This window comes from Calidris pugnax, unplaced genomic scaffold (genome assembly GCF_001431845.1).
Source record: "Calidris pugnax isolate Ruff unplaced genomic scaffold, ASM143184v1 scaffold118, whole genome shotgun sequence".
Taxonomy (NCBI): Eukaryota; Metazoa; Chordata; class Aves; order Charadriiformes; family Scolopacidae; genus Calidris; species Calidris pugnax.
In genome coordinates, this window is record NW_015090855.1 from 236,809 (window position 1) to 258,265 (window position 21,457).

Here is a 21,457-nt window from a genome sequence, read left to right on the forward strand (position 1 = left end):
GTCAAAGATACTTAGACGAAGAGCGGGAACCCCAGGAGCCCGCCGCAGTGGTGAGCAAGGCTTTTCTGCGTCATCTGAGACTCAGCTCTGATTTATTTCTCTTCCAATTTCATCCTCCCAAAATGGAACTATTTAAGTGATGCCATACCTGGCAAGAGATACCCCAGTGTAGCAGCACATTGAGTGTGCCACAGGTGTTTACCTGCAGAGAGACATTCCGGAGAGGGGCAGTACATTGATTCAAACCTATGCTGGTATTCCAATCCAGCCCTGCTTTGGGTCCCCCAGCTCAGAGCTGGGTGCAGCCTGGCAAGCTAAACTGGGACCGGTTCTGATCTGTGTGAACTAGAGCTGTTGATGATGTTGCTCCATTCCCTTTCCAGTAGATCATGGGGTAAACGAGGCTGGAAGGGACCTCAGGAGGAGTAGAGACCTTACATTGCTCCTGTTTCCATTCATACAGCTTCTGGGCACAGAGACCTGTGGTACAAGCATGAGAGAAGCAGCGGGGTGAGATCTGGAGTCCCAGGGCAGAGGTAGGAGCCTGAAGCTGGCAGCCACAAACACAGTTTGGAGGGAGCTGTCTCTGGGCAGGAGCCATCCCTCTGGAGAGAGGGAGAAGGTGTGTGCTGGGGAGAAGGGTCTGTGGTCTCACAGCTGAAGGGATGAAGGAGGTTCCCAGGTACACCTGATCCAGCTTATTGCTGAAGTTAGCAGGGAGGCAGGGCTGGTCTGAGAAAAGGCTTAAAAACAGTGAACAGCTGGGAAACACTGGAACTGCAAATACAAATTTATGCTACAGGTTGCAAAATCTGGTTGGAATTTGCACCCCTTAAACAAGGGAGGAAAATTTAGCAGGGAGGTGGCAGTTCCAGAGCTGACTGGTTAGGAGCTGCTGCAACAGGGTGTTAGGAGTAAGCAGGGATGTTTGCAAGGAGTGATGTGTGAAGGAAGCTCTGCTTTGGAGTACAATAAGGGCAGGATGCAAGTGAGGATCAGCAATCACATTGAGATGTGAAAAAGGCTATTTAAATAAGGGCAAGAGCCTTAGGCAGGTAAGAGGATGGGAGGAAGGTAGTAGTGAGAATACTGCATAGTGACGAAAGACTGGAAGTGAAATGTAATTTGGGAATGGTCCCCAAATGAAGTAAGTCCCTTATCTCTATTTTGCTTATGTGGGGAATGTTAACTCAAAGAGAGTGGTAGGTGGTGAATGGAAGTGAGGGGTTCAAGCACCAAGCCAAGTTGTTGGGGGACTTTTGAAGTACTGGCACACTGAAATCACAGGAAAGGTAGCAACAGTTTCTGTAATTTACTCTAACTGGTCTTGGCGTGACTAGAAACCAGTAAAGGCAGAACCCCTCTATAAGGAAGTAAAAGCTAAAAACTGAAAACAAACATTCAGTTGCTGACAGTCCTCCCCTACCTGGAGAGTTTTGTCCTTACTCACAGCTGTAAGAGGGAGAAGAACATACTGCACCACATGTGTGCAACCCTCCCCAGCCAAAAGGAGATAAACTGCATCAACTCTGACACTTCATCAGTCCAAAGCTGCAGTATTTTGCAGGAGCTTCACTCAGGACTTGTGTTGCCTTGACCTTGGGAGCCACACCACTTGGGAGCCCCATGGGGAATCCAGCCCTTCTCATGTTCATCTCTCCTATCACATGTGATAACATACCTTTCTCAGCTCTTCTCCTGGGAGCTCCCGCGCCCTGCCGTTGTGTTATAAATGAATGGCTGTTGGTGTTGGTTGATATTTAATGAAGTCCATGTAATAGTCTTCACTCATTTACTTTTCCGACCAGTCTTAATACCCAGCCTGGGAAAGTTATCTTGGCTTCTTTAAGCTTTTCCACCATTAGCAATAAACGTTTTACAGTCTTGGCAAGCTGAGACCGAAAAGAGAGCATGACTTCAAACAGCATTGCTCACAGAGAAAGCTTTAAACTGATATTAAATCACTAAACTGTGCAAACATAACAGTCCTGTAATAAAGATAATCTATGTACAGTTCAGGCCAAGAGGGGCTCCGGTCCTTGGGGTGCAGGTGGAACCTCTGGGCCCCACAAATTACACAACCCTTTTGGGCAGCTCAGCATCAGAGCAGAGAGTCACTGGTCCCATAGCGCTGGCGAGGTCTGCCCACGCGTGGGGCCCTGTTGTATCTCAAGCCTGAGTTTCTTCCATTGCACCCGTCCAGCGGCGTGGAAAGGGCTGCAGGGAATGGAACCCCTCCTAATCTCCCCAGGCAGGGCCACACCAGCCTGGTGTAAACCTGCTCCAGACATGGTGCCTGGCACTTGGCTGCAAGACAATCCAACAGCTATTTCTCTGCACTCAAAGGGTGAAGTGACAAAGAAAATATGCCCTAAATTACCATAGATATTCATAGTCTCAAAGCCTGGAAGTGTACATCCTGCGGGATAGGCTTCCATGCCTGCTCTCACCCTGCATGTCATGGTGTGAGGAGCGGATCTCACAGATGACAGGCTCGGTTGTGAGAAGAACTGTAGAGAGGTTGGTGCTGGTCTCTTCTCACAGGTAATTAGTGACAGAACGAGAGGGAATGGCTTCAAGCTCCAACAGGGTAGGTTTAGATTGAACATTAGGAAAGAATTTTTCACCGAAAGAGTGATAGGGCATTGGAACAGGCTGCCCAGGGAGGTGGTGGAGTCACCATCCCTGGCTGTGTTTAAGGGCCATTTAGATGCAGTGCTAAGGGACATGGTGTAGGGGAGGACTTTGTAGAGTAGGGTAGATGGTTGGACTCGATGATCCCAAGGGTCTCTTCCAACCTAGACGATTCTATGATTCTAAGAAGGTACCATGCTGCAGAGGATTGCCCCTGCTCTGCTCGTGCTCTCCCCACACACGTAGGGCAGGCCAGACCCGCATGCAAAGCTGTGGAAAGAGGCACTAATAGGCAAATACACGCAAATCTGTAGCATCTGCTGCTGAAGCAGCTGTGTGCATTCAGGCACCCCCCACCCAGGCTCATGAAGTCATGCTAACATGCAGTTAGACCACCAGGAAGCCAAGTGTGCGGTGTGACACAGACCCGCAGCCGTACCTAGCCAAGAAGACTTCCCCGTGCTCCTTGGCTTGACTAGCTTCAAGACCAGTGCTGTTTTTGCGAAAGCTCAGCGAGGAATGTGCTTGGCAGGACCTCTGAATGTTTTAAATATGACGGGATTTTTGTAGTTTCATTTACTCTGAAGTGAGACAGTGTTTTCTCAGTCTTTCAGTGTGTTTCACGGTGTCCTTGCACACTGGAAGGAAAGCAGCTGTCTCCATGGTAGGATGGGTCCCTGGTGGGATTAGCCTTCATGGGGGGCTGTGAAGGTGCTGCTCAGGGACATGTCCTCCTTGCCAGCCCCTTCACGGCAATGGCTGTGGCACTGCCGAGTGTGTAGGAGCAGTAGGAGCACTTGGGTTTGCTCCTGCAGGAACCCAGTTGGTAAATGGTGTAGGTTCCAGGGGCAGGATGAGGGAAACACTGCTCATCCCTAGGTTGGACGGGGTGCTTTTGCTCTTGGGGCTTTTAACCCAGTACCTCTCACAGGCCTGTATGTCAGCAGGTAGGAGTGAAGCATGGTTGGGTGTGGGAGCAACTCCTAAGCAATATCTTGCACAGCCTTGGGGTGAAGGAATGCAGCTGCGTGGTGGGCTGTTACCCAGGGAGGTGGTTGAGGCACCATCCCTGGAGGTGTTCAAAAGACGGGTTGATGAAGTGCTGGTACCTCTCACAGGCCTGTATGTCAGTGGATAGGAATGAAGCATGGTTGGGTGTGGGAGCAGCTCCTAAGCAATATCTCAGGCACTTGCACAGCCTTGGGGTGAAGGAATGCAGCTGCGTGGTGGGCTGTGAGGAGAAGAGCTGCACACAGGAAATAGCAGGTTCTGGATGGAAATGTAAGAGCCCCCAATGCTGGTGCACGCAGGACATAGCAGGTTTTGGATGGAAATGTAAGAGCCCCCAATGCTGGAGCTGTCTCCGCTGCCTTCTCCGTGGGCATGCAGCACAGCAGCTCCCCACTGTGCTCTTCCAGGTGAGAATATGCCACTTTAATCCCACACTTCAAGGTAATTTTTAGAGAGGGCTGAAAACTATGCAGAGGTAAGGAGCTGGGGAGCTCCACATCTCTTTAGGTGGACCTTTAAGGCTTTGTATCCTCTGCAGATCAGCTCTGAGTGGATCCTAGATACACGTGACCAAGTGCACTCCATGTCAGTAGTTAATGGTAATACTAACCCATGGAAAGGATTAATCAGTGTTTTTAAGGCACAGTGAAGTTTTGGAGACCTCTGAGTGGATCCTAGGATACGCATGAACAAGTGCACTCCATGTCGGTAGTTAATGGTAATACTAACCCATGGCAAGGATTAATTAATCGGTGTTTTTAAGGCACAGTGAAGTTTTGGAGAGTCCTGGAGAGGAACAGAGAAGTGTATTACCGAGTTACTTTATTGTAATGATTTTCCTGGTCAGTGCAGGGGAACAGGTCATGTTCCAGCCAGCACTAACACCTAGGCTGGCAGCTGCAGTGAGGAATTCCTGTTGGGTGTGCAGTGCTTTCTGCTGTGGGTGTCTATTCAAACACCTTGCTCAGGCAGCTCTTGCACTGCTTATTGCACCTGTGGCAGTTTCTAGGAGGAAGTAGGGAATCACAACAGCTCCACCCAACCAGAGTCATCTGGTTTGGGGTCCCCCAGGCTGAGAGGGGCTCCCTGGTCTTTGTGTGTCTATGGGGTCACAAGGGACTGCAGGTCCCAGCCAGGCAGAATTGCCAGATGTGAGGGGCTGAAATGAAGCTTTGCACGGTGGTTTGTGTAACACGTATCTTCATCTGCAACTGATCTCCCAAGTTAGGGATGACCTCAGGCCTCTGAAAGCTGATGGAGCAGCCACGATCAGATCAAAAGCCAGAGTAACCCTTGGAAAAGCAGTCCCCAAACCATCTTGCTTCCCAAGACCCAGGTTAGACTCAGAGCTCTTCTCCTCCTGTGCTTGAACTGGGAGCACTCTGTTGACCCCAGCAGCCTCTTCTGTCTTACACAGGACACCGAACTGAGGGACGTGACTGCAGTCTTGTTTGTGCCGAGCTCACTCCACACCTAACGAAGCTGACAGTATATTGCCATTTTTATTGGCCTGGCTGGCAATTTTTCAGGAGCTAGGTGTGTTTATGATTATCAGGGTCACACCTCAATTAGGAATGGGGAGAGGGATTTTAAACATAACCCACACCTTACCCTTCCTCCTCCAGCCTCTCCGAGTGGAAGGGGATTGTGCAGTGTATGGCCTGAATTCCCAAACTGATTGGTGGTATTTGCACTCAGCCTCGATGGAACTGGCCAGCCTGGCACACAGAATTGCCTGGCTCAGCAGTGCCACGTTGCTGAGCCGTCCCTGCTGCTACTTGTTGTTCATGGCTATCTGTGCCTGCGTGTGCACTTGCAAGTTTAATAGCAGCAATAGTTGCTTTTGTCAGAGATGATATGCAGGTCATAAAACTCGTTTGCCATACTTTTTTTTTTTTTTTTTTTTAACCCTGCTGAGATATGAAAGCTGTGGAAAAGGCTCTAAAGCCTGTTGCCTATTTCAAATGAAGGTTATATAAGGAATGTGAAAAGAATGCATTTAATAGTGGCCAGAGGACCTAAAAATACCACTTTCACATATCTTTGCTTGGACATCGTGAAAAGATTTCACAGCTGGAGATACTGCTCTCCAGGAAATCATCCTTAGTCTGGGTTGCAAGCACAGGAGAGAACAGTAAAAAGCTCTTGTGTCCAAAAACAACATCAGAAAGTTGTGTGTTAAAGGCTGATACAAGCTGTCCTTACAGCAGCCATCTCCTGTGACGTGGGACATTGCCTGTGGGCTCCAGGGAGCCCAGCAGGATAAACCACAGCCCACGAGAGGCAAGACCAGTGTCTCACACTCCAGGCTGGAGTGACAGAACAGTTGAGCGTTGGGATCGAGGATGCCACTTAAGGACAAGGTTGTCTCTGGAGCAGTTTGTGGTTTTTTTCCCGAGTGAGCTGAATCCAGCAATAAGAAACCTCCTGGAGGGACTGCACTGATTTAAGATTAACCAGGTAAAGGGCAACCTTGATAGAGCAGTTCATGGGATTTATTGCTTCAAAGATTTGATATTACATATATGGAGTTTTTAGGGCATATACCCAGGCAAAACCAACCATGAGTCACAAGGTTCCTGTGGCAGAGGAATCCTTGTTTTTATTCTGCATTAAACAAAGGAACTAACTCCTTTTCCTCCTCGTGACTGGACTAACCATGTCGCTGTGTGTGTGCTGAGATAACACGTGTCCTGCGACTGCCTTTGCTGGCCTTGTTCAGGCATCATACTATGTCGCTGTGTGTGTGCTGAGAAAACACGTGTCCTGCGACTGCCTTTGCTGGCCTTGTTCAGGCATCAGGGCTCTAGATCATTGTGGGTGCACATGTGTTGAGGGTATACTATTTGAGGTCTGTCCTATTCTCCTGGGTCCTTGGCCCCAGAGTGGAGGCAGTCTCTAAGTGCTGTCTCCACAAGGTCCTCAAATGCAGCTCTGAATCTCCTTCCTGCATCTCACACCTGCATTGACGGTCACTGGAAAGCCACTGGATGTGCAAGTGGGATGGAAAATCAGGCTGCTTCTTGAGCCCTCATACCTGGGATGGGACTGCCCACCCCATTTCACCTCAAGGGTGGGAGATGAGACACATGAGGGGCACCTGCTGCAGATGAAAATGCTGAATGTTGTTCCTCCCTGGGTACCTAATCTTTACAGCCATCTAGACTTCTCTCCCTTCTTCCCGTTATCTTCCTGGCATGCTACACCTGAGAGCAGGGTCCCGTGAGCAGAAAAACAGGTCATTAAGAGCCTTCTCTAATTGTCAGTGTATTTCTTCACCTTTACAACCAGTGACAAATTGACTTTCACTTTATCGCCTTATTGTGCCCTGTAGGCTCAGTTTGCCTTTGGCTGCACCTGCTGCCAGCAGTAGCTTGGCTGTGTGTGAACCAAAGCAGAGTCATCACCCTAAAGTGCTTAGAAATTACCTTTGAAATACAAGAGGGACTTAAAAATGAACACATTCGAAATGCTAATAACATATTTTGGCTTCCTTCACTTGGCTTTCACAGTGTGGTCGCTTCAAGTCTTTAGTCTCTCTGGAATCATGAAAGCAAATATTTATCTTCGTGTTTGTTTTTCTTTTAATGAAAATTGGGATTGTCATTCAATCTTACGATTCCTGCACACGTGGCTCCAGGACAGACATCAGCTAACATGAGGCTTGCCAGGAAATAGTGACAGCTGGCGACAGCATCAATACTTGTTTGGGCTTTTTTCTCAAAACACATATGCTTTGTGCTCAGCCCAACATGAAGGTGAGCCCCTTGATTTAAAATAAATCCTCCCAGAAGAAAGAAATCCATCTGTCTGGGAAAAGTTAGAAAATATTTCTGCATTTATTTATCTTTTTTCTTTTTTTTTTTTTTTTTTTTTAATACAAACTCTAGTGAAGAAATATTCCTCTGTTTCCATTGGAAGGCAGTAACCAGCAAAAATTAATGTACAGTATCGAGGAATGCTTGGTGTAAATGGACCAAAAAGGATTCCCCACAGAGTATCTCTACGTACAGGAAAAAAGGTTGCTGCAGTTGGAAAAGACAGCCTGTTATTACGGGGTTGTTTGGGTTTTTTTTGCATTTAATCTCCCAATTATAAACAATCAATGTGATTTACAAAATAATTTACAGAAAATGATTGGATTCATCATTGCAATAAATTACTCGGTACGATGCCACCAGTGTTGGGAGACGATACGATACTTCTGACACCATCAGCGCAAGGCGAGTTGTTTCATTTTTGCATTGGAAATCAAGGGACAGACCTCCAGCTCCTCTGGCTGGGGCTGGCCCAGATTCGTCCCCACCAGGGACCTCTTGGCAGCCTTGGTTCCACCAGCTTCATCTGGTAGATGAAGCCAAGCACCCCACATAGTCTGTGGTTATTTAGAGCAGCTATTGCCTTGCGCTGCCAGAAATGACTCAGGCCTGAAGCCATGTGAGCTCCAGCCCTGCTGGGAGCGCTGGGCACAGGAGGGCTCCTTTCCTGGTTTCAGCTGTAAACCAAAGGTCACATCTGCAGGGCTTTGGCACAGGCAGGCACAGAGAAACAGGGACTGTGGCAAGGAGGGAGCAGGGCAGGCGGGTGCAGACCCATGGCTGGGGCAGACCCAAGGGGCTTGGGCAAGACAGGGTCTTTCCTTGACCACTGACGATCTTCTCTGCAGGACTCGAAGCATTGTGGTTTTGAAGTTGCTGCCCTCAAACCCTCTGAGGTCTAAAAGAGCCATAACAAATTCTTATCTTGTTATGAAGACCTATAAATCTGTTATCAGCCACTCTAAGATGAGGGAGTGGCACTGGACTGGACAAGTAGATTATATGGCATATCTAAAATTAAAGCTGGGTCTGAACTGAGATCCTGGGTCATGATGCTCCCAGCGCTTGGGCAGACCAAGACCTTGGTCCAGTCTCTGAGGCTTGGGCCCTTCTCACCCTCACAGGCCTCTCCCCTTCATATGTCCTTCCCCCCCTTTTCCTTCCAAATAGGCATCCAATGGTCTTCTGACTGCTGAGAGGTAGTAGTGGGGCCAGTGATATTTTGGGCAGTGCTGCCCACTGCCAGCCTGTATGGGGGTGACCCCATCCCATTAGCTGAAATCTCCTGAATCCCATGGTCCCCCAACTTCCCAGTCCAGGTAGCGAGGAGGCAGTAAGTGGTGTAAGGGAAGGATTTGGCAGTGGTTGCCTCTCTGAGCCTTGTGGTGGGAGGGTGGTCATAGCACTGAAATAACAAAACCCCTCAAAAGGCAGAAGGATCCACATAGTGGAGAATCCCAGTGGGCCAGACTTTGCCCCAGTATCAGCTGAACAGATTTGTTAGACCTGGCTGGGGGGGTAAGTTTGCTGGAGGGTGACACCATGCAAAGACCTGGGACTAGCCATGGCTGAGGAGCGGTTCTGCCAGTGCTGCCTGAGCAAAACCCATGTGCTGTGATGCTCCTGGGGGAGCTTCCATCTCCATCAAGTTTGACTGGACTGGGGACTGTCTGGGGAGCTGGCATGGCTGCGGGAGGGAAGCCCCCCATTCACAAAGCACAGAGAATCTCTTGTTCTCAGTGTCTGGTGTGTGCTGAACCAACGCTGAGAGGTGGCAATGGGGGAACAGCCAGCTGCACCGTCCCCAGCCGGTCACCGCAACCTCCCCACGGAGAGTGGCAGAAATCTGGCCCTTCTTGCAAGGACTGAGGGTTTCAGTAAGGCTTCAACCTTAGTTCTGGGGCTGGGGGCTGCCCATGGCACATGCTGTCCGTAGCTGCAGGAAGACAGCTTTTGGCGGTGGTGGACTAGTCCAATAAGCAAGTCCGTGTGTTTGTGCCCGGTGACCTCTGGATGGCTTCTCTTTTCACAGTGGCAGAGTCACTTCAGGCTTTTCTCCCACACGGTCTTCTAAACGAGGCCAGCTGGTCAGCAGGTTGCTAGATGACCTCCTGTTTCGTGATGGCGGGTTGCGGGATGGAGGTGGGCTGTTTTGCCACGGTTGCAATGGCTCCAGGCAGCAGCTTATATTGCTCTGGTCCTGAGCCTGCAGGTGGAGATGGCTGTGGAGTTTCTGGAGTAGCTACAGGGAGAAAAATAAAATTAGAAGAGTTGACAGCACTGGGAACTGCCCTCAGTCCTGCCAGGTTCAGGTATAAGCAAAGCAAAAGCTCTGCAGCAAAACCATAGCTCCTAATGTTTGCTGCAAGGCAGCCCAGCCACACAGGTGGGGTTAGATGCCCTGGAAAAGCCACGATACTGAACATTGAATGAGGGGAGCTATTGGCATTTTAACCTGTACTGGCCACTTTTCTGGTCAGCTAAAGTCATTTCAGCCCAGATTCCCAAGTGGTGGTCCCATGTGGTGACCCAGTGTGGTGGACCAGACTCTCCTGTGTTTTTGTGGAGAACCTGTGTTTTTGTCTGAACCATTCAAGGGAAGGGGAGCCTTTCCATTGATATCAGCAGGCACTGGATGGGATCATTCAACCTTAAATTTAAGGGCCAGATAAAAGTTACAGTCTGCTAGGGGACATCTTGTTGAGTCAGTCTAACCTAATCTAATCTGACCTTCTGTTTGTCGTTCCCTCCTTTCTGCATAGGAATTTCTCACATACTCATTATCAGAGACTCTGTCTTACATGGAAATTTGCTTGCAAGATAGAAACTACCTCCACAGGGATTCTGGAAAGCTCCTGCGCAAAGTGAGGCGTGTCTGAACCATTCAAGGGAAGGGGAGCCTTTCCATTGATATCAGCAGGCACTGGATGGGATCATTCATCCTTAAATTTTAGGGCCAGATAAAAGTTACAGTCTGCTAGGGGACATCTTGTTGAGTCAGTCTAACCTAATCTAATCTGACCTTCTGTTTGTCGTTCCCTCCTTTCTGCATAGGAATTTCTCACATACTCATTATCAGAGACTCTGTCTTACATGGAAATTTGCTTGCAAGATAGAAACTACCTCCACAGGGATTCTGGAAAGCTCCTGGTCTCTTCTGGGAGCTTTCCATCCGTCTGGCAATACTCACACATCTGCCCATTGTGCATCTGAGGAGGCATTGTGTTGGCCACAATGACGTTTGTTCCCAGGTTCTCCTGGATCAGATGAGGGTGCAGGGGGTGATGAGCATGCGGCGTTTCACTTGATGAGCCTAAAAACGTGCATATGACATTAGTTGCCATGGTGACAGGAGGAGACAGTTCAGATGGGCAGACCCACTGCACCACAACGTCAAAGGCTTTATGCATGATCTGCTTGTGTGTATGTGACTGGAGCACACCCTTCCCTTCTTCCCCCATGGATGCCTTGGGCTCACTAGCTCTCTTATACAGGATTATAGTCCTCTCCTTCTGAGTCACACCTTCACGTAAAGAATAGCACAGTGGCAACTTTTGACTTTGTTTTGTCCCATTGGATGCTCCCAGTAGAAAATTTGGGACACTCTTTCAACCTGCCCTTTCAGACCCTTTTGTTTTGATGACTCCCTTCTGGCACAGAGCAGGATTAGTGAAATGGCTGGCTGGAAGGAGTTTGGGGGTTGTCCATCAAGACTTGTCTGCATGCAGAGGGCACAGCTCTCAATAAATAGATGCGCAGCTAATGCATCTCCTTAGGTGAGAAATGGAGGACCTTTTGTTACTGCTGCCAATGACAGGGGGAGATGATTTTGTGTGAATCAAGGGCTGACCTGCACACAGGCTGTCTCTGCCTTTTTCAAGTAGGAAACAATGGCTATGGAGGTTCTCAAGGGGCCAGTGATCAGGGAGCACTGAGAGGCCTCTTGTAGGACCCTCAAGTACTCACCTCCCAACAGCATCTCCTGCAGCAGGTTGTCTATCTTGGCCATGCCGAAGAGCTTGACAAACTGGATCTGCTCTATCATCTGCCAGGTGATGCTCTGCAGCACGGGTAGCAGCAGCAGCAGCTCCCCAAAGCGGCCCCGCGAGTCGTACTGCCGGTCGTTGATGTAGTCCTCCAGGCTGACCTGCACCTGGTACCGCATCCGCTTGATCTTGGAGGGGTCGCTCAGTCCTTTGGCATCTGAAACAACCCACAGAGCAAAATATCCAGGCTGCCTCTCTAGGAACTACCCTTCAGTAACAGCACAGAGTCTGGGCGCAGGCTGGGGTGGGCTGTCTCTCGTTGTGTACCATCTGCTATAATGGAAGTTTTTTCTAAGGCTGACTTCTCCCCTCCCTCTAAGAACAGTTTGGCCCAGGGAGGAGACCAGCCAGCATTTCCACAACTCAGGGCCAGTATTAGCATAACACAGACTAGTCCACTCTGATGGTAACCCTCATCAAGCTGGCGCATACCTGGGTCGAAGAAGATGATGGCTTTCAAGCAGGCATACTCATTGTCATCTATCTGCAGCTCCTGGAAGGGGAAGACCAGCTCGTCGAGGATGCGGATGGCCACACGGTTCACCTCCACCAGTTCAGGGCAGTTCCGTGGGATGATGTGGTCATTTCCTTTTGACAAACAGCACAGAAACCATCACCTTGTCATTGACCAAGACTTATCAAGGGTGGCAAGGAGTTCAAAACCCAGGTAACCAATGCTAAGATAATTTTGAGGGTGGAGGACTTCAGAAGTTTCTTCTGCCCCTTCCCTGGCTCAACCCACCAGAAATGCTGATCTGTGTTGCCAGAGCAGCCTCTCCTTACTCAGGAGTCACTCAAGCGAGGAAACGCTGAATGAGGAGTGAGAGTCTTTCTCAATCACACCACAGCCTGCTTATACAAACCTGGGGGGAGCAAGATGAATGTTCACAGTCCCCCAACTTTGCCTTGACATAGATGTCAGCCAGGCCTAGCTGCACCCAAAATTTGTGCTAAGCTTGCTAAAATACAGAAGAGATCAAGCCACCCTCAAAAAGGATGCCCTCAAACACTGAACCACCCTCTCCTTCACTGCGTCAGGGAAGCTTTGCAGCAGCAGATGGGCCAGGAGAAGAAGTGCACTCTTTACCTAGCAGCAAGACATCCTTGAACACCATGGACCTCTTGGCAGCTCCCAGCAACAGATGTTCCCCTGCGTGTGCTCGCAGCAGCGCTACCTGCAAGGGCAGGGAAAAGTTATTTGGGTGATGCAGAGACAGAGCCGAGGCTGTGATTTCACACAGGCAAGAGGGAAAAAGCCCAGAATTCCTGTGCTGCACTCAAGGATGGGGAGTGAGGGACTCTCTCCAGTCACAGTCAGAGAAAGAGGTCAAAAAATGATCTCCTGTGCATAAACAGCTATAAATCCAGCAGAACCAGTAGATAATTGACAGCACCTGAAACATCTCATCTTCATGGCACATGTCCTGAGCAAGACTATGCTAGACTGTCCCAAGGACCTCACACCAGTAGTGGGATGTGTTCACAGTGGGCTGTTTGCAGACAAAACAACTCCTACCAAGTGCAGAACTGGGGACCGTGCTCCAGCCTGGGAAATGGGGAGGAGTACGATCCAGTGCTGCGGACAGTTGCTGTCCCTGTGGGCTGTGCCCACCTCCCACTGAAATCACACTCATGGGGACCCAGGTCTGCCTGGCTGGTGGGGTCACCCTCTGGCCATTCCTTCCCTCTGCAGAAGCGGGCATTTGGGCCAGGGAAGACAAAGGGATGTTTTTCAGCCCTGACGTTAATGATTGAAGTGTTTCATTTTACACCCTCCAGTGGTTCCTGAGAATGTTCTGTATCTTTTGCCCTCCTTCAGTTAAAAATTTCAGAGATTTAGGCAGAAACAGAAGTTAACGATTGGACAGCCTGACACAGAGGCTTCTTAATGTCCAGCCAGGAGCCTCTGCTGGAGAAAACAATCATTAAACATTAATGGAGAGATTCTAAAACGTGTGTCCTGATGGGAATGGTCCCCTTTTCCAGTGTGTTATCCCTCAGCATCTGGCAAAGCCAAGAGAAGTTCTACCCTATGAGAAATGCCTGGACAACATGTCACTTGTAGAAGAGAACTCTGGTTAGAAAAGGTGCTGATGTTTGAGAAAGGAACGTTTTTTTTGCAGAGGGTGAAAAAGAGTTATGCAAAATAAACAGAACGGAGGTCCTTGCAAAAAGGCTACACACACATGATGCTGGGGAACCTTTATCTATATGCCAAAATCTAGCCTCTTTCTATCGCTGTCCAAACATGGGTGGATGTGTTAGCTGAGCTGCTTGTAATTCCCAGAGCTGCACAAAACTGAGGAAACTTTGAGAAGGATGGAAAAACTGTGAGTCCCAAGGGGGAGCAAACCCCTCTTGCAGAAACTTGCTGCATAATGCAAATTCAAGAAAGCTCAACCACCATTGGAACCACCATTTGCTTGTTTGAGCAGGGTTAAAGTAAATTACTTGAACAAGGCAAAACCATCTCATCTGATATTTGTTCTTGCAGTGATCAACCTCAGAAACATCATTGCATTGTGAACTAGGATAAATATAAATGTTGTAACACAACAAAGTAGAACTTTAACTTGGAAATTAAATGGCTTTGCCCCACCAAACCCAGTACTTTGACATTTTGGTGCAGAGGAAGAAAGAGGGGTTAGGTATGACCTTTCTTATAAAAATGTTGGCAGAGATGATTCATTCTCAGGCAACATTTTAATGGCAATTTAACAGTGTTTCCCAACATCAAATGTTCCCACTGGACATGTCTTGACTGGCCCTCGTGCCGCTTGGGCAGCTGGCTTGTGTGTAGTTTTGTTCATTCCTGCTCCCTGGTATTTCTCTCCTTCCTCCTGTGCTCCCCTGAGTGTCTGCTGCCTTTGTTTTCAAACTGTCCTTCGGAAAGTGTGGATGGCCTGAATTGATTAGTTTTAATGCAGCACAATCTCTCCTCTCAAGCCCTTTGGGACTGACTGGGAACTGCCTGTGATGGGGAATGGCTGGTCGTAACAGAAGACCAGTTTCAGTCGAGACTGAGAAACATGCTGGGAACAGCCTCTCCCCTGTGGGAAGGCAGGGTTCAGACAGTGTCACCTTTAAGTTTTGTTTTCTTCTTTGAGAAATTTTGCAGCTCCACAAGTGCCAAATGAGCTCTGTAGTTTGCAGTTATTAACCAGGTGTGCTGCCTCTGTTCCAAATGGCACAAGGATGCAGTGGGTTATGCCGAGCTGCCCCAAGCTCTGCTGGGTGTGAAAGTCATTTGCCATTGGAATGCGTTTTGGTTTTCATCATTTTGGAGTTGTATTTGCCTTAGGAGTTTAACAGATTTCTTAACATTTTAAACAATTTAGCACTTGCACACAAGAAAAAAGAGGGAAATATGCTCGTGTGTTAACAGTATTGAATTCCCCAGGGCTCTGTGCTGGTGGGGGATTACTGAAGAGCTCAGATTTAGGATTTAGGGGGTTTTGATCATCTAGATACTCTCACTTGCTGGATATCCTTTTTCTTCATGATATAAAAATTACCTCTAGATCAGTAGTGCTGGAGACTGATCCTAGCTGAAGGGAACACATGCTGGTTTCTTGACTGTACACTGGGCAGATTGGAAATACCTTCCTACCTGTGACAGGACCTGTGCTAGCTGCTGCCAGAAGCGCTGTACCCTGCCAGAAGTGCTATCCCTTCCCTTTGCAGCCTCCTCACCATGCATACACACGTGTTGTTCAAAGCTGGGCGCACATCAACATCTGCTGCAGACCTCTGAAATTTAGACTTACACAGGAGATACCTCCTTGCACCTCTTTGAGGCTGCCTGAGATCCTGCAGTATAGTTTTACAGGTGATATCAAGCCCACCATGCTTATCTTGGTTATGGAATGAGTAAACATAATTTTAGTAACTGGTGTTAAATGCAAATATATTTCTGTTTTTCAACTCTGAAGGGAGATTTTCTTATTGCCATGAGAGTAAACTAGCGTTTAGTTTCCCTAATTCCGCACCAGGAGAACAGATACAGACATATGTCCGAGCAAGAGGCAGAAGGAAAGATAGACAGGCAGATTTGGTTTTAGGTCTTGAGCAGATCTTAGGCTAGAAATCTGTCCTCCTAAGTCTGATTACCTTAAGTATTTGTATAGCACTTCAGGTTTTCAAAGCGCTGCGCAAATGATAATTAATAAATAATTGACTGATAGAGCCATGCAAAATGCGCACCTGATTATGTTCCTAATTCGAGCTCAGTGTTATCATGACTGTGCTCATTGACTGATTAGCTGCCCATGCAAATGGCCTGAGCTGGCATTGTATGGATGCCGTTCCCAATCAGCTGCAGCAGTCAGGATAACAGAGTGAACAATGCACATTTTCTTTGAAGGTCTCAGCTGCCTGGCTCTCCTTCAGCTCCCCACGGCCTTTGACGGGGCAGAGCGAGGTGGGGTGGAGGGAGGGACTCACCTGGTCATCCAGGGGCAGCTCGCAGAAGGCAGGGATGTACTTGGCCCATTCTACCAGCACCAGCAGCTGCTGCTTCATGGATTCACACACGTCAGAGATGTTGGCAATCTTCTTCCCTCGGATGTCTCCATTGATCACGGGAACCGGGGATGATATCTGGAAGGAGAGAAGAGGTCCTTCAGGTTTCAGTGCCACAGAGGAAACAATAGACAGGAAAATCCCCAGCTCATGGGTTGTGCTGATGCAGATTCCAGCATCAACAATTACGTTTTTCTGTTGCACATCCAGCCCCCAGAATATGTAGCACAATTTGTTTAAATTGAGATCAACTTGGGGATCTGCAAACATGAAGTGCTTCAGAGCTGAGGCTGTGGAACATCTTGGTAAATGGTTGTGCCTTGAATAGACTGGAAAGCACAGAAATGTTTCTAAAGCCAGGGTCTTCCTCCCACTGAACAAATGCGCTCAGTCAAGATCCAGGAGGGAACAGAGGGGCTTGTGTAGCAGTGAGCCTCACCAGTAGCACTTACTGGTGTCCTTACAGCAAGGACACATCCACCCAGTGTTGCTGCACAAGCTACTTGGTCCCACCAAAGGGCAGAGAAGTGCTTCCCCTTCCACCCTGCTCTAGAACCAGTGCTTGGCCAGATCTACCTCCCCTGCTTTTGACAGGAGGCACACAGGCTCTGCTTCTCCTTCTGAGTCAGCCTGAGCACAAGAAGGGAGCTTTCCAGGTCTGACATTGCTTTCTGTGACCACCAGGTCATTAATATTTGTCATTACCCATGCTGGAATGCTAAAGACAGACTTTATAGACAACAATCTCCCACCTCCCTCCAGCTTTCAGGCCCTTTTGGCAAAACCGTGTGTGTCCAAACATGCCCACAGCACAGGTCAAATTTTGTGATTGCAAAGGCCAACGGGGCCACTTCATTTGCAAAGGACAAGCCTGACAACTCTGCAAGTACCATCGCACAGAGCTGGAAAGAACATCTCCCCCAAAGCAGGCACCCAACCTCCTGCCCGGTTCTCATGCATAGCTGCTCACCCAGCTCATCTAAAAATTTGCCCTTAGTCACTACTTTATCCTCATGCTTCTGTAAGCAATTAACTCAACCCCGTCGCTGCCCTCCACCTGCCCTCTCTGCTCTTGTACAACATCAGCTCTTCCTGTCCTCTTCCTGCCAGCATTCTCAGCTTGGACCCTGCCAGCCTCCCCAAGGAAATGGAGTTCAAATGCCACCTGCATTAATTTTTTTTTTTTTTCAGGTTGCATTACCTGGAAGCTTTCCAGCTCTCCAGCTATTATTGAATAAATAAGATTGTAAAAATCTCACCATGTATTACCCTAATCAGAGAGCCCGGAAGGCTTAGCAAATAAATAAAGACCTCTGAGTGAGTGACCCAAGATCTTGGAGAAAGCAGCTCCTCAGCAGTATCTTATTCTAATTAGCTAGGCACATAAAAGTTACCAATTACTGTGCTGGAGCCTGCCTTGTTTAATGAGTCTCTCTGTGCTCGGTGGGAGAGCAGGAGCTCCCCTGGATTTGTTGGTGGTTGTAGTTTTTTATCCGCAGCCCCTGCTCCAGACTTACATGTGATGGCACTGCAGGACTCAGACTCCTGGAAATGTCCTTCCCTTGTAGCTCTGGTGACTTGAGACCCCATTATCTGGGTGCACTTCTGGGAGCAGCACCAATATTATTTTTATAGGGTATATAAATACATTAGGGCCTGCGTAGGACAAGGTGAGATGTGCAATGAGATTGGACACACATCTTGTGTACAGGATTGCCCTGTAGCCCTTCTGGCATATCCCCTTCTCAGGGAAGTGGACCTTGAAGCCTGAGTCCTAATGTAGAGCCCAGGGCATGACACATCCTGTCCTGGAGCATCTCCCTGGACAGTCTTCAGGGTAATGTGACCCCTGAAGCAAGGAAGAACATGGACTGTCAATGCAAATCCCTCATTTTCCCCCTGACTGGGAGTGCTGCTCTTAAAACGGAGCCATCTTTTCAAGTGAACACTCTAGGAAATAAGTCTTGGCAGTATGCTTGTGAGAATGGGGAATTTCAAACACACACTGGAAAGAATATCTGCATAAAACAAGCATGAAACTGATTCCTCATGAAACTGTGCAGGAAGCCAGGATCCAAAGCTCCTAACAGGGAAGGGAGGCTGCTCGTGCGAGATCAGCCCCTCAGCTGGCTTAGGTGGCCACAGCTCCTCAGATTTCAAGCATTCTACCCTATTTTCTTCCAGCAGGCTCTCCAGCCTTAATGTGTCCCATCAAAGCAGAACAGATTATTGCATATTATTACAACTGAGTTCTGGACCAAGGAGCATTAAAAGGATGGTTTCAGGTAACAAATGCTTTTGAAAAACCAGTGTTGAGTTGGCAGATAAGTTACTTAGAAAAGAGGTGGTAATTTGAAGACTCAGCTGGTAAATACTCAGCTGGCTCTACTGGCCAGATAGTGCCTGATGCTTTTGTATTTGCCAAAGAAGAAAGAAGAGATACCTGTTGTGCCAAGACTTCTGCCTGCAGTAAGACGTTGATGGAGGGCAAGCTGCTGTCTTCGTAACTGGATCTCCGGGTGCTGATTCGGTCCCGTTCGTTTTGTACGGCTGCAAGAGAGTGTTTTGGCTGAGCTGCAGGTCAGTCATGGCAACGCACACCGAAAACCAGCACAGAGTTTTGGCTTTCCCCTTCCTTAGCTGCAGTTTCCCAGCCTCCCTGCCTGGCAGGGCAGAGGTGCAGTGGTGTCTGGCTTGTGACGGGATGCCTGCGAGAGCCGACTACATCTGATGGTTCTCTTTTCACATTGACTTTATTAGGCTTCCCTGGGACGGGGTCGTTTCACAGCCCAGGCTCCTGGTTCAAAGCCTGTAGAGTTCAATGGGAAAGTTTCCTTTCAAAGGATCTGGCTCTAAGTTTTTTGATTTCAAGATATGGGACCTGAAGTGGTGGCCATGTTCACACATGCAGCGCAAAGCTTATGTGTGAGACGGAGGAGTCGAGTATCTCCATGGCTTCTTTGTCTGTCTGCATGACTTCTGTGAGCTCCAGGAAGCTCTGAACTGCGTAGGTGCGGTTGGAAAACTTCCGTCTAAGCTACAATAAGGAAGGAAGTGCAGAACAGCTCCTCCTTATCTATCCAGAGCAACAGAGCCCTCTCGTACCTTAATGTAAAGAGATTCCCAGGACAGGTTTGACCCCAACGTGCCTCCCTGCTTGGTCTGGTCTTGAGGATCTGAGCTTTGAGTCTAGAGGTGTCAGCAGCCAGAGCAGAAGCAGTGGAGAAGCAGGGGGAGGATTTGCCTCTCTACCTGCCACAAGGCCGTGGGCTGGCCATAACTCACCACAGCCCCGCCAGTCAAAGCCATCTGCTCAAATACGGTATTGATCGATGGCAAGGGAAACAGAACAGTCCCTGCCTTAGGCTGGTGGCTCTCTGGATTAATACGTTCTCAATGTATAAATCTGCCTGATAAAAAGCAATAATGAGGCTGGGCCAGGAGAAAAGCCCTGCAGTCAGCGGCTGTAAATAGGAGCTCTCAAGGTTATGCTGCTTGTTATCAGTATCAGGCCCCCGAGTTCAGTCACGCCATGATGTTTTCCAAATGTTTGCTCAGTATTAGCTGGTCATGCACCTAATGTAACTTCTATTGAATATTAACAGACAGCAGCAAAGCTCTGGGCATGGGATGAGCGGGCGCTGCAGGGAGAGGAGGATTCCTATGTTCTTCAGGAAAAGTCAAGCCAAGTTCCTTGCAATACCCCATCCCCTTTAACAGGGAAGAAATGCTCCTGCTCAGAGGTGTTCCCACAGTGTTCCTGGGGAAGCCACCCAAGTACTGCTGGTACTTCCCTGTTGTCTTCAAGGACCCCTTTTCTCTAAGTTTCTCCTCAAGGGAGTGTTAACTGGGGGGAGCACTGGTTTAATTCCTCTACAGGGAACAGCAGGGCCAAATGCATCCCGGTTGTCCCTTTGCAGACATCAATGGGGTGAGCTCTGTGGGGTGCCAGGCAGCTCCTCTGGGCTTCTCCTTGCAGTTTGGTCCTCCACCAACAGGACCACAGGCAAGGTCACCAGCAGGACCACCAGCAGGACCACCAGCAGGGCCACCAGCAGCACCATCAGCAGCCTCAGGTTTCCTTGCCACTGTGAACACTCCCGAGAACCATGTGGGGATAAACAAGGGGTGAATCCTGTCCCGTTGTGTCTGAGTCCTGGGGTCCTGGAATGGCTGCAGAGTCAGAGAGGCAGGGAAGTTGGTGGGGTGAGCCTGGGCCATGCAAGGGGGCGGATATCTTTACTCATTTCGTAGGGAGTTAAATAGCCAAAATGCTCCAGCTTTCTGCTGTGGCTGATGTATCAGATAAAACTAAACTTTCTGCAGAGGATCAGCAAGAACCTACATGCACTTTAGGAAAGAGGGGCAAAATGACAGTTGGACCTTTGCTGGACTCACCTCTCCAGCTGTGGATTTTGCAGTGACTCTGGGGCAACAGCACTTAAAGCAGTTTTCCCAAAGCGTTTCAAAATTTCCAGGTCTTTGAGGTTTCTGCTTCTCACTGATACTGAGAAGCATTCCTGAAGGGCTCAGATGTCCCAGCTACGTGGGAGCGTAACTGGTGTGTGTGTGTCAGTGCGAGTGAGGGTGAGCTGAAGAGGTCGAGGTGTGATTTCTATGTATAAGCACGGGCAGTTCTGAGGCCCTGTGGCACTCGTGGGCTTGTCTTTGCTGGCATTTTGAGAGGTGCCCTGAGAAGGGACACTGAAACTGAATTTGGGAGCACACAGGGCCCCCCTGCCTTATCCTCAACCCTTGGGATGATGGCTGCTTTCAAAGACTTTGCACAGGTGGGAGTGGGACAGGTTGGGCACACGCAGGGCTCGTGACTGGATGCCAAAACCCTCCCTAAATCCCACTGTAATGTCTGGGTCTGTGCAAAGGGGAGCATTGTGGAGGGAAGACAGGGCTGAGGTGGCTGGGCCAGTGTGTCCACAGCGGGGACTGGCCTTGGGCTGAGAGGGTTTCCTCAAACGGGGTGGTTGCTGGGGAGAGCGCAGGGAAGCCACACCATCACCCACCTTCCTTCTTCATTCCTGCTCGGAAGCACTTCTTCAGCCTGCAGTACCGGCACTGGTTTCTTTTGTCTTTGTCTACCACACACTGCCTGTTGAACCTGGGAAGAAAGAGAGGTTGTGAGGAGCAGCAAGTCTGAGCCTGAAGGCAGGATAAGACAGTGCCCCAAACTCCAAGACACGACCAGAGCAGGTTCCCAGAGTCTCACCCTGAGAAGGGAGCCCTGGTCTGTGCCATTTCCACTCTTGCTTTAACCTGGGGGTTCTTCTTTGCACTGAACATCTCAGCCCTCTGCTCTACCTCTGGATGTTCAATGAGGATGGGATAGAGCTAACAGTTGCACACAGTCAAGCTGCTGGTCTTACTCACTAATCACTGGGCATAGGATGCTCATGATGGACTAACGAGCCT

At 49.0% G+C, this 21,457-nt stretch overlaps 1 protein-coding gene across 4 annotated transcripts in view; it reads right to left on the minus strand.

Annotated features, from left to right (window-relative positions):
- Positions 1-6,467: 6,467 nt before the first annotated feature.
- HNF4A (hepatocyte nuclear factor 4, alpha) overlaps positions 6,468-21,457 on the minus strand; it is a 39,254-nt gene continuing 24,264 nt past the window's right edge. For all 4 annotated transcript variants that reach the window (XM_014943644.1, XM_014943645.1, XM_014943643.1 and 1 more), the window contains exons 3-10: positions 21,052-21,146; positions 18,474-18,580; positions 15,953-16,108; positions 12,597-12,684; positions 11,942-12,097; positions 11,430-11,666; positions 10,654-10,776; positions 6,468-9,705 (exon numbers count right to left, since the gene is read on the minus strand). In XM_014943644.1, the coding sequence (XP_014799130.1) occupies positions 9,563-9,705; positions 10,654-10,776; positions 11,430-11,666; positions 11,942-12,097; positions 12,597-12,684; positions 15,953-16,108; positions 18,474-18,580; positions 21,052-21,146 (1,105 nt within the window). In that variant the 3' untranslated portion in view covers positions 6,468-9,562. The remainder of the gene's footprint in view (positions 9,706-10,653; positions 10,777-11,429; positions 11,667-11,941; positions 12,098-12,596; positions 12,685-15,952; positions 16,109-18,473; positions 18,581-21,051; positions 21,147-21,457) is intronic.